At 35.0% G+C, this 13,482-nt stretch overlaps 1 protein-coding gene across 1 annotated transcript in view; it reads left to right on the top strand.

Annotated features, from left to right (window-relative positions):
* The first annotated feature begins 865 nt into the window (after positions 1-865).
* myom1b (myomesin 1b) overlaps positions 866-13,482 on the top strand; it is a 57,080-nt gene continuing 44,463 nt past the window's right edge. Inside the window, exons 1-4 of the mRNA XM_081356709.1 lie at positions 866-1,040; positions 1,901-2,111; positions 8,638-8,772; positions 9,939-10,113. Of these exons, the coding sequence (XP_081212835.1) occupies positions 1,969-2,111; positions 8,638-8,772; positions 9,939-10,113 (453 nt within the window). The 5' untranslated portion in view covers positions 866-1,040; positions 1,901-1,968. The remainder of the gene's footprint in view (positions 1,041-1,900; positions 2,112-8,637; positions 8,773-9,938; positions 10,114-13,482) is intronic.

The following is a 13,482-nucleotide window of genomic DNA, read 5'->3' as shown; positions in this document are numbered from 1 at the left end:
AAACATACATACAATATGACAAGGGGGTAGACAGGACAGGAAGACAGGGCATTTAGGAAAACAAATACAACATAACATGAGGAGAGTTGAGGAGAAAAAAAAGGCAACCCCCAGACTATGCTCCTGTAAGGAGTACAAATTAAAGCTCCAACCATCCTCCACCTCTGTACCACTTTTCATAACTTCTTACCAAATGGTTCTATGGGCCATAGACTTTCATTCAAAAAGAAGAAAAATTAATTATAATGTTAAAATGGCTTAAAATTCCATTCCAACATCCTTGTTAGAGATCAGGCAGCTTTTTTGATTTTGTACAACAGTACAATTCCCTGACTGTACCAGTTCTCTGATTTTGAACAAACCATACTTTATTGAGGTTTTCTGTAGGTGTAGCCTTTATTAGTAGTGCTGATCGACTAATTGGTTCACTTGATTCAAATTGTAGGCACTTTATGTAGTGATACATGTTTGTGTGTACTAAATATTTCCTCACAAGGTGAATAGGCATTTCTGTTTAAGCTTTACAAAGCTTTTGACATGTGGTTTAAAAAAACACAGCTGTAGTTGATCACAGTGTGAAGTCTTAATTTTTAACATCTAGCCTATTGTTTTATGTAGCCTAAATCCTTACAAACTTATTTTTTGTGACATGAACACAATGTTGTGCCAAAAGTCTTGGTTATTTGTTATCTAATGTAAAAACACAATAATTTTTTTTAAGTGTTATAGCCTATGCCAGCCTTATATAAACAAACAATATAACTCGTCAAAAGTCGTTAACGTTACGAGGCATACGCGTAAAATGTACCGATACTCCTGTGCACTATGGCTATATTTAACAGCCCCTGTCGCCCTAAAAGGTCGTGAGAGTCGCCTGGACATTCCTGCCATCGCCAATATTATTTTTGTTGTGTGGACAGCAGGTCCCGTTCAGAGCGCCGTGCCAGTTTGCGTCTTTGCTTGGATTTGGATCTTGGTTGAGTATTCCTGACGCGCTGCTCTCCGATCCGGCTCTGAGCTGTTTGCAGACCTTTGGCAAGGTGAGATGATCCGCTGCATGAACGCTTGAGGTTTGTCAGGTGAAATACATTTGTCAGGAGTTTTTGTTCTCGTGTAGCCTACTAAATCCGTGCTAGTTTAGGGAAGAGGTTATCTGTCGAAAAAAAAAAAAAATTCTAACAGATTTATTTAGGCTGAACTTTTGTGGGGCATGTTGTCATATGGTGGCAGTGGGAACCTGATGCTTAATTTGTTTGAAATATTAAGTAATATCTAAAGAAAAGAAAAGAAAAACATCTATCTATCTGAATGAGGTAGGCCTAGCCTATAGACCATCTTTTTAACGATATTTAAACAAAAAAACAAGTATGAAAGAGCTAAATTGAATTTGGCTACTATGCAATATCAATGTGTGACATTAAAATGTCCTGAGAACAGTAACCTTGCAGTCACTATTTCATTATATAGGCTAGTTGTACTTACCAGTGTGGTTTTATTGTATTTACTCAGCAGTAGGCTATAGCCTATATAAAAGGTTGTATGCATGTCTGTATATATATATATATATATAGAGAGAGAGAGAGAGAGAGAGAGAGAGAGAGAGAGAGAGAGAGAGAGAGAGAGAGAGAGAGAGAGAGAGAGAGAAAGAGAGAATGTCTTTAAGATGTTTATGATTTAGAATGTACGTAAAACTGACTTGCAGACGTACGTGAGCTACCTGTGCAAACTGTTAAAACAAGAAGTGCTCCAAAGCAACAACAACAAAAAAGTAATCTACAAATTGACATTAAACTAAATTCTGTTAAACTTGATTGTGAAGTTAAAGCGCTGATAAATCTTTACTGTGAAATTATTACTGATAAATCACTGGGTGCAATATTCATATTTGATGTGTTGTTAGAAAGTTTTGAATCTTCTGACTAAAAGAGATTCATATCTGAAGACAGTATCTGAGCTAAAGAGGACACAATGTCGGGATCGATACCATTCTACCAGAAACACCACCGTCATTATGATCGTGGCTACCGTAGCCGGGAGACGGAGTCTGCTATCAGCCAATACCAGCAGAACTCTAGTAGTTATACTTCCCAAAGCAGCAAAAGCACCAAGGGGTAAGAGAGCATGGCAAGATCAACTGTAAATCCCTTAAATCCCTTTTACCCATAACTTTAACTTTCCCATAACTTTAACTCATTCCAGCAGCCAGCTCATCATTATTCCCTTACTTGTCTTTAAGGTGCGGTCACGTTTACCGTTGATCGGTGAAAATTTGCGGGCGAAATCCAGTCATTTCAATAGGGATCCACGTGTTTAAATTCCCCTCGCAGATCATAAGCTGTTCATGCATCGCAAGATGCCATATTGACTTTTTGCCCATGATTTTCCCGCCATTTCGCGAATGTGACCGCAGCTTTATCCTTCACAAAAATACCAACTACTGTTGCCCCATTTGTTTTGTGTAGTCTGTGCTAATCAGTATTTCCCACCCAAACTTAAAACTTCCATAAAACGTGCAATAAATCAAGTATATTCTGCATGCAGTGTGCTTGTTGCTGACACTCATAATGTTCTTCGGTTGACTATCATATTTAAGAAGGTGTAGGCCTACTATACTAGCATTTCTTTAAAAAATAGTGCCATTTGGAGTAGGTTCTGCTGTGCCTGTGTAAAAAAAATGTAAGTTGAGTTTTAATAATGGACAGTTAGGGCATCTAAGACTTCACTTTGGTTCCTAGATAGACTGCTTCTTGATTCAAAACTTGCTGTGAATCTTTTTAGGCCTTTCTGTGGTTTGGACCCATGCCTTTACTTTGTTTGATTTACTTCAGGTCATGTGACTGTTGGCTCATGTTTGTCTCAGCAGTTGCTTACTGGGTCACTCTGAATGTCAGAATGTAAGGTTATATCTTCTGTCTTGTTTGGGACTAATGTTACTGTACCCTCAAGTATCTTACAACAATCTGCACAAATTAAAATCATGATTTTTTTTTTATTGGATTCTTGTTCTCGATTTCATGCCGTAATATAAATAACATTCCTAACATAACTTGGCACTTCATTTGGTGTTCTTGACATCATGGTGTATTTATAGAGGCTACAGAAGCAGATGTTGATTATGTGTGTCATATGCATTATGAATTTACATAATTTTCTGAGTCGTTGTATGTAGCCTACTGTATGTGTGTGTGTGATTTAGAGTTAATGTTGTTGGCAGTCACTCGTTCAAAGAAGGTTGACTGAGCTTTTACAGTAAATTGTGGAACAGTCTTCCATTCTATATTCGGCAGGCTCCATCTATAAAGGGTTTTAGGTCTCAGTTGAAAACGTATATCTCTTCTGCTAAAACAATTGTGAAGAACTTTGGTTATTTTAATAAATAACATTCGAAAAGTTGAAAGTTAAAGAGAAAAAAAACTTAGTTACACTTTATTTTAAGTTGAGTTAGTTACATTGTACTTAAGGCTACTGAGTAATATTGATTAACTACATGTACTTACTATAGAGTTATGGTTAGGGTTTGGTTTAGGGTTAGTTACTTATATTTATGCATAATTCACTGTTATTACTTAAGTATATTAAGTAAGTAAGTAGTAACTACATCTAAACTACTTAAAATAAAGTGTTGCCATACATTTTTACTTGCACAGTGTATTTGTTTCATATTTACACATAGAGAGAATGAGGCCACAATGCAATTCTTTTTTTTTTTAAGATGTCTTTTCCACTATATGGTATCTATAAAAAATGTCAATGGATTATATCCAAAAGGATAACAAATAATATCTAATGCAGAGGAAACCATCTATTTTTCAGAGTTGTAAAACCAATCGTCTTCCAGCAGTGTTATCCATATTGTTCTGGTAAAATGTACTCACTCTAATGTTGTTCCAAACCTGTATTAATTTCTTTCTTGTGCTGAACACAAAAGAAGATATTTTGAAGAATGTGGGTAACCAAACAGTTGCTTGTCCCCATTGACTTCCATAGTAGGAAACAAATATACTATGGAAGTCAATGGGGTACATCAACTGTTTGGTTACCCACATTCTTCCGAAAAACTTTTATTTTCAACAGAAGAAAGAAACTTATTCAGGTTTAAATCAACTTGAGAGAGTAAAAGATGACAATTTAAATTTTCATGAGAACTATCCCTTTTAATGTTAATAAACAACAAAACAAGGAGGAAATCACTCACTGCTCTTGACTGGGAACTTTAATAGTAGCTTTACTAAGAATCAATGTATACAGTGAAGTCTATGTTGTGTTTTATTTTCATATTTGTTCATTTAATTACTTTCTTCAATGCTGCTGTTAAATACACTTACTGTAGCTGAAAAAATAAAGCACTGTTTATTTCATTTGTATATTAAGTTGTGTATGTGTAATGTGTATCTTTGATCTTAATTTTTAACAACAAAGAAAATAATGACATTAATGACATTTGTCAAAATAATGACAAAAATAAGATTTTTATCTTCGCCACTTTGGCCTAAAAGTCTGCCATTCTTTTTTATTTTATATTTTGTTACGGTTTTGTTCTTAAAATAGGGACATTAGTTAAGCTGTAATGCTCAGTCACTTGCAAAATAGTAAAACCAACATGAAAAAGAATCATGATAAAATCGTGATAAGATATTTTTTGCCATATCGCCCCCACCCCTACTTCAGGCTGATGCAAGACCCCTCTGAGATAACAACCAGTTGGATGTACATTATCCCTTACATAGTACTCTTTTTAAAAGTAGGCTATGCTAAAGTGTACTTTTTCACAAAGGGATAGGCAGACCTCGTTGAAACATTTGTTTTTAGCCTGAATAGATCCCTCTTTTATGAGCTGTGCTGTAGAGGATTTTAAGCAGGATTTGAGGTGTCACAGGATGGCAGGTCGGCACAAATGCTCCTGTTTAAACCCCATTACTCATGCTGTCCACTATGGTCTAAACTAAAATATTTTCCATGCTGGGAGAATATAGTTTTTGTGGATCGCTTTAGCTGTCCTAGTTCCCCCTCACCCAATCTCTTCTGAACCCTTGAATGTCTATTTATATACACACTCATGAGAGGCATGGATAAGATAGTGATATGTGAAGGATATAAGAAGTGTCGGCTATATGTCATCTAAAGCAGTGGTTCTCAAACAGGGGGCCGGGACCCACTATGTGTCTCAACAAACTTATAAGGGGGGCTCAAGATGACTAAAAACCAATATATTTCTTATTAATTGATTGTTTTTATAATGAACATACTAGCTATGCCAAGCTCTCAAACATTTTATTCGGTAGAAATTGTGAGTGAGAGGGGGCCTTTGAATATTGTTGTATTGTCAGATTCACTGTTCTAAAGGCATGAGTGTAAGGACGGGGCAGAGGAATAATGATCTACAGGATGTAAAAAGTATGCAAATTCACAAAATGTAAATCTGAGCAGTCTATTTTGTAGTAACTGGCATGAGAATCAATACTCAGGTGACTAGGACCTCTGGTGGTGAACTCCAGGCATTGCTGCGGGTGTTGCAATGGATATGCTTTTCACTAATGAACACTTTTTTGAACACATTTTTGAATGCACACAGGTCAGAAATTAAGCTTACATTTTCATTTAGCAGATGTCTTTATCCATACCAACTTACTGTACAAATGAGGAATATTATAACACAAGCAAGTCATTCAAGTGGCGCGAGTTCCAAACAGCCTAAGTTAGTAGCCTATGTAGTTGAGAGCTTTTTAAAGACCCCATTTATACACATCTTGTTGTAATCGCTGCACATCACCCTCCCCTCCAACCACTTGTCTTATTGAAAGCACTACTCAAAATCCAAATCAAGAGAAAAGTTTATTTATTTCGCATTGAATATCCTGTTGAATATCTATTCCCTTGTGAAAAAGAAGTACAATTGAGCACACTTAAAGTAGGATACTTGTTTTGAAATGACACTTGAATGAATAAAAGTATGAGCTTAATGTTATGTTTTTGGAGACTCAATTGCATGTTAATTGCAATTCAATGTAAATGTAGTTTAAATTTATATTAGATGCAATTAGATGAACTTTAGAGTTCTTTTTTGACCCACTTAAAGGACTTAAGTACTTCTTTATGTAATTTGAATAATGAAGTTTTAATTTAGTAGTTTTAAAATATATGAACTTTGAATTTAATAACCTTTAAATTTAATATTGAATAACACAGTAACACAGGTACTATGTGCTTTTACAACACACAAAAATAAGTGCACTTCTTTAAAGCAAGACAAAAGATTAAAACATAGTGATTTAAACCGTCCTTCAAAGAAAAACTTTAATTTGACATTATTACAAAGTGCACTTTTAAAAGTGTACTTAAGAGTGTTAAGACACAAAATCATGAAAATGTGCTCCTTTTAAGTAGCCTTTTATTTGACTAATATTTCATTATCTGCATAACATTTTTTTTTTATTATACTTTAAAGATTTTAAGTAGGCTTCACTACAAGTGAACTTTCAATAAAATTAAGTAAATGCTTACCTCGGGTCTTTAGTGACCCAGGACGTCATTCACTACCCTCCCTTTCATTTTCTTTTTTAAAAGTTAGACATTAACCTTCTTAGTATTCCTCAGCCTATTCATAATAAACAATATAACAAAATAATTATTAATTATAAAAGAATCTAACTAGGTTTTCTAACTAATTTTTTGTAAAACAAAAATTAAATAAAAAAAAGTGTTTAGGGTCGCTAGCAACCCGAGGTATGTAATAGTGTAAGTATATATTTTTTCTTCATAACAATTGAGTCTGATAATTTAATAAGTGCAATTCACCTTTATTCCTCAAAGTTTGAAACACAATGATTGGGTGAGCGATGAAAATATTGATTTTGAAGACACTGAAAATGATAGTTTTGAGAATATGTTTGAGTTTGCGAATAAGAGTCTGATGTTGTATGTACAGGGAAATGAGCTCTGAGTCTAACAATGATAGTGACGATGGTAAAAAGCATCTGCACAAATTTAACCCTTTCAAGTTTCGAAAGGTAACAAAATATACTTTATTTTATTTTATTCTTTTGTGATTGCTATTAAAATATCAAGAGAGTTTTATAGTATTGCGGCAGTTAGAGATCCATCCGTGTTAGTTATAGATCCGGGTTGCTAAAGACCCGAATATGTAATAATGATTGGCGGAAAATTTACGCATTAAAGGGTTAAAGGCACAATATGTAACTTTTTTGCTTTAAAAATAGCAAAAATCACTATGTTATATTTTTTTTTTAGTTGTGTACTTACATTATCCCGACTGTTTCCAACAACTTTCAAACCAGGAGAAATTTGTAATTTAATTCGAGAAACGTCCCGTTTCTTTATTTCCGTTTTGTCGCCGCCAATGCCGTCATATCCGCGTTGTCCCTGGTTTACGCTCGTGCTGCCATGGCAACCAGAGCTATGAACCAGAGCCGTCTGATAGTAACCAAAGCGACTGACGCGGACAACTTTGTAATTCGCAATGTCTATTTGCACGCTGTTGTTTCGTTCAAACATTATGGACCATGGCAAGCAGACTTTGGATAAAAAAAAAGGAGAACTAAAATGAGAATCAATATCAGCGCTGTGTTTTCGAGATGCCTAGAGCTCCCATAGACAGTATATAAACGAGAGCTCCACGTCCGAGACTTCGACTGCTCCTACATGTACTTTATTAAACAGGTGAGCACATTTACATAAAACTAATCAATGTTTTATAGTTCAACAATGATAAAATGTCAGAATATGATCTGTATGTTATTCTAATGTTGATCTAGCTTACTGATAGTCTCATACAGACAAACTAACACATACATTTCAACACATTCAAATGCAGTTTAGTGTGCTAGTGTAATGTTAGACCAGGTGAAACAGCGCTGCGTTACCTCACAAGTTTAATTTGTCTATTAAACTGACCTGTGAGTAGTAATTCTGTGTGTAGTTCGGTAGAATGAAATGTCCATATTCCTTTTATATCCGCGGGACTCGCGTCGCGTGTGGAGCTGATAGCTGTCTCTTAGCAATCCCGAACTGCTTCATATCACAGTCATGATAAAAACATCGATGTATTCAGTCATCCATAAACATTATTAGATCGGTCGGCTTGACGTTGACGACAAGATCCATAATTCTTAGCAAATGTTGCGTCATCAATCTACGCCTTTGTTATTGTAAATAGGTTAGCGACCCCTAGTGGCGAAAAATGCCATACTGTACGTTTAATAAAGTAAAATGGGTTGCAAATGCTGTTTTGTGTTGAATCATTTAGTAGAGTAGAAAAGTAGATTTATGTTTGGTAGAGATTGGACCACTGAAAAGCATTTCACTATTGAAAGGCAGTGAATGTGAAAGTTCAAAGACTTGTAAGAGTGAGTATAGATGGGGGGTTCTATTACTTTAAAAATGTTTCACCACTGATGAAGTTTTTTGGTGCTTTGATGCACTTCAGGTCCTGTTATAGGACCACTGAGGCGATTAACCTCCTTCCCATTCACTCTCTTAACAATCTTTCCTCTCGCTCCCGCTCCCTTAACAGTCTTTCTTCACGACACCACACCCCTTCCAAAAATCATAATAGTGTGTGAAAGAAGTGCTGGATACTCACCGATGTGTGTGTATGTTGCCATTTCTGCATCATTGTAGCATTAGAGCTGCCACATACACGTCTCTAGAAGAGGGGGGGATTAGCCCTCTGCCCAAGAGAGCCAAGCCAACCTATCTCGCCATGGACAAGGAGAACCAGATCATCGGTTATGTGGTGCCCATCTTCAGGGGCAGGTAATAAAAACAATGGGTTTTATTAGTGTTGGAACAAACACATGATGCAGCTGTTCTATACTTTATATTTTCCATTGTTAGCATGCATTGGGGTTAATAGCAGGCACTGCAATAATATGCACATGCCTTCAAACAAGTCCCATTTGCCTACACTCACAAAAAGGCTTCACATATGATTTTACAGTCAGAGTCAGATCCCATTGAAGAAAGGTTTCATGGTTCTTTAACCCTTGTGAAAAAGAAGTACACTTAGCACTATAGTTTCGGACACTTAATTGCATGTTAATAGCAATTAAACGAAAATGTATTATAGTTTACATTCATATTAAATGTAATTAGCTGAACTTTAGAGGGCTTTTTATGACCCATCTGTAATTTTATAATTACTTTTATTGTCTTGTAAATATGGTTAAAGTGTACTTTGTATTTCAGTGTAAAATTTGTATTTCATGTATTTAAATATTTGTAATTACACATTTGTAATGATAAAGGTGCAATTTAATACATTTAAAATGTATTAACTGTAGATATACACACATTTATTATAATAAAGTCGTTTTATATATGCTCTAGTATGTCAAAGCAAGTGTTCTTCTTTAAAGCACAACAAAAGATTATTAAAACGTATGACTTAAATGGACTTTAAAGGAAAACTTTTAATTTGACACTATATAAATTGTACTTAAGTGTTTTAAACAGAAAGTTTACTCTATTTAAGTACACTTAAGTGACCTTTTATTTAATTAATATTATATAATCTGCAAGTATTTTTTATATTTTATTTATCTATACTTTTAAGGTTTGAAATGCACTACAAGTGCACATTCAGTACAATTAAGTGCACTTCTTTTTCACAGGGGAAAGCCTATGATGGAACCTATCATTTAACATTGAGCAGTCTGTTAATTTCAGCTAGAACCATTCAGCTAACTTTGGCCAAAGTGGTTCTTGGTAGGAAAAGTGTTTTCAAAGGACCACTGATGAACCTTTATATTTAAGGGTGTATATGGGAAGATACAGGAAGTTCTCTTAAAGAACACAGATGTAAAGTGGCATTACATTTTTTGTTCAGAAACCCTTGTGTATATATGCGACAGAATATGTGTTGTATTGCTTTGTTTAATTCATGAGGTGTGCGAATGTGATGCTACATGATCTCCCCTCAGTCATGAGTTTCAAAGTGGCCTATCAGACACTGAGGAAGCGCGTGCTAAAGAGAGTGCTGGCTATCTGGCACGCCGTGACCTCTTCTCTAGCGGTGTGGAGTCGGAGCGCACCGAATACAAGTCCCGCAGAACCGTCATGAGGGAGTCTGCAGAGCGCATCTCCCTTAACAAGAGGGTCAGTGGAGATCCTAAAGTCCTGTTCCTAAACACATAACTCATGATTACGGTTGTGATGATCTCTTTTCTCTTGATAACCATTCTAAATCAATGACTATTTGTCAAATGACACTTCTCACTTAAATTTATAACAACTACAAATTGTTGAACTGAGTTGCACCACATGTCTAACAGTTCCCTTGTGAAAAAGAAGTACACTTTAGCAAAACTTTATTTTTACATTTATTACGGAAACAATATGCTTTAAAAAATAAACTTAAGTGCAAATTTAATGTGATGTTTTTCGGACACTTAATTGTATGTTAATTGCATTTAGATGAAAATCTATTATAAAGTCTTTAAATGCAATTAGCTGAACTTTAGAGTGTTTTTTGATCCACTTAAAGTAGGTCTTAAAGCTACACTGTGTAACTTTTTAAGTTGATTCTTAGCAAAAATATATGTGCTCATTCATGTGTAATTACTTCCACCAACTAATAAAGTATTCTCTTAAGCGTAAAATCTGCCATTTATAATACATACGAGCGAGTCGCTCGAATGGCAGCAGCCATGTTGCGCCTCCATCTTGAAAATACATTAGGCAAAGAGGGACATACCTGGAAATTCAAGCTTCGCCTTTCGCGGTTTATTACACTCAGTGACACCGTGACGAATGCGAGGGGGAAATTACTCACGACTGCCGGCAGATTTGAAAGATTGCTGAAGATGGAGGATCGCGTCTATTTTCGAGGACATGTAGCAGAGTCGCCAAGGAAGCGAAAGAGAGAATTAAAATGCCAACGCGATAGGCAAATCAGCAAGACCAAAGTCAATATTGGAGTAACTTTTCCCAGATGGAAGGAGCTCACGAGGAGCAAAGATTTTAAAACGGACGCCGAGGTTGCCTGCTTTCTTCTCGACAGGTAATTCAGCCTATTTGTGTAACGTTAATCGAAGTTTTATAGTTGCTTGTCTAACCATAGCATGGTTGTGCATAATGCCAGAACGACCTCTATATCTATCTATAACTTGCGTTACTTTTCCTCGCATCAACGGTGAAAAAGTATTGTTTACCTTGTAACATAAATCTGTGCTGCGACGGATCACAGGTGATGAATAGTTTTAAAGGCGCATTTTTTGCGAAGTCGAACTGGAAGCCATATTAATCTTGGAATAATACGGCCACCGTAGGAGTTAAAACGCTCTCGGAATTGAAAGGAACAGAAACTAATATTCACTGGGTAGTCATATACAATTTCACCGCTAGATGGGGAAAAATATAACACAGTGTAGCTTTAAGTATATCTTTACATGTAATTTCATAAATACTTAAAATGAACTGCCAAATATTCTCATAGTAAACAAAAAATACTTAAATGCAATTTCTAATGACACTTACATGTCATGTATTTAAATATATTTGTAATAACACATTGATAAAGTTGATAAAAGTATTGACAGTTGCAATGTGTTACATTTTAAATATATTAACTTTAAATGGAATATCAAATATCACACTACAGTTAAAATTATAATCAAATACTTTGCATGTGCTTTAGTATGTTAGTCAACACATCAAAATAAGAGTGTACGACAAAAGATTATTAAAATAATATTGATTTAAAAGTATACTTAAGTGTACTTAACAGTCATAAAAGTGTGAAGTACACTTAAGTGGCCATTTATATCAGTAGTAATATTATATTATCTGCATGTACCATTCTTCTAATTATAATTTTAAGATTTAAAGTACATTACAAGTACACATTTAATAATACAATTAAGTGCACTTCTTTTTCACAAGGGTATAAGCATCACTATTTGAACAATCACCTAACCCATGTATTAAACTTCAGTGTGTTGTTCTGCACAATTTGTGCAATGGACTTAAATTGTACAGTATGTCTAATGAATAACAAAACAATTAAAAACATCTCATATTGACATTGACATAAATTGAAAATGCTGTATCTAGCAACAAGAATAGCGTAGACTCAGAGGTGGGCTCGTTTTACTGCCAGTAAGCAATCCACTAGCAACCACGTGAAGAAGCAACCCTAGCCACTGAATAACAACTGTATAGCAAGCACCAAACATTTTATTCAGAAAATGTAGCCTACTTTATAATTATTTTTAGTAGCATTTTATGTTTTTAAACTGTTACACCAAACTCATACATTTGCAAACTGATTTTTCCCATGTTACTAAACAGGAAGCCTACACACTCAACAAAAAAAGTTGAAAAGTGTATTTTTGTGAACCAATTGTGCAACAGGAGACTTGCATTAGTGAATTGCTTTCATTGTAGGCTTTATGTAACATTATTAAAATCCTGTATACGTCCCTTATTTTTAGATAGGAAAAAGAGCAAGAAAGTATCAAGACACAAACTTTATTTAGTTCTGGTCCTGGTGCCAACAAACCATGCCACCGTGGTGCCAGATTTCAAGGGTTGTAATGTTTTATGTGCATGTGTGGTGTGCGTGTTAAAGTGACGATGAAACTACTGTTGTCGACAAGTGATGTGCTGATAGCTGAGGGAAGCCTCAGGGAGATCATGATTACACTGACATGACTGGACAAACAGAAGCAATGACTGCAAGGAGGCACTCGATCCTATTGCCTGTTCTGTTAAACAGCCTGAGTCCGGGTGAAGAACAAATTATACATGCTCCATACATTTTGTCTATATTTTATGTAAATAAAAGATGCCTCATTCCATATTACGCTCTTTGTTCTGACAGAATTTGTGGCAAGGGATAGCATACCACTGTCAATAACTCATCCCAGTTTGTAAAAACAAAAGTCATAACAATATAATGGACTTTAGGGAAAGGCATTTTGGGGGGGTTGGACATAAATGTGAACCTTAAAGTTTTCTTTTAGTAGTGGTTCTACTTTATAAGTGGATGAATTTCTGTTTACTATGCATTACTAGTTCCTCTGGGTGGATTTTCTTTTTGTATACAATAATTTTCTGATAAACCAGCTTAACACCCCTTGTGAAAAAGAAGTGTGCTTAATTGTATTAAATGTCACTTCAAATCTTAAAAGTATATATTTTTTTTTAAACTGTACTTCTAGATAATATAACAAAAGGCCACTTAAGTGTACTTAAAGTGTACACTTTCATGACTGTTTCTTAACACACTTAAGTACACTTTTGAAAAGTACACTTTGTAATAATGTGAAATTAAAAGTTTTACTGTAAAGTACAATGTTAAATTATAGGTTTAATCATGTTTAGCTGTGCTTTAAAGAAGTACACTTAGTTGTATAAATGCTTGACAGTACATTCAGCAGTACGCTTTAACCATATTTCAAAAACCAATGGATTACCAACTAATTATGATTCTACAAATATTTACAAATATTTATATTCATTATA

Source organism: Scardinius erythrophthalmus (genome assembly GCF_964197995.2).
Source record: "Scardinius erythrophthalmus genome assembly, chromosome: 2".
Lineage (NCBI taxonomy): Eukaryota > Metazoa > Chordata > Actinopteri > Cypriniformes > Leuciscidae > Scardinius > Scardinius erythrophthalmus.
This window is presented reverse-complemented; position numbering and strand designations above follow the sequence as displayed.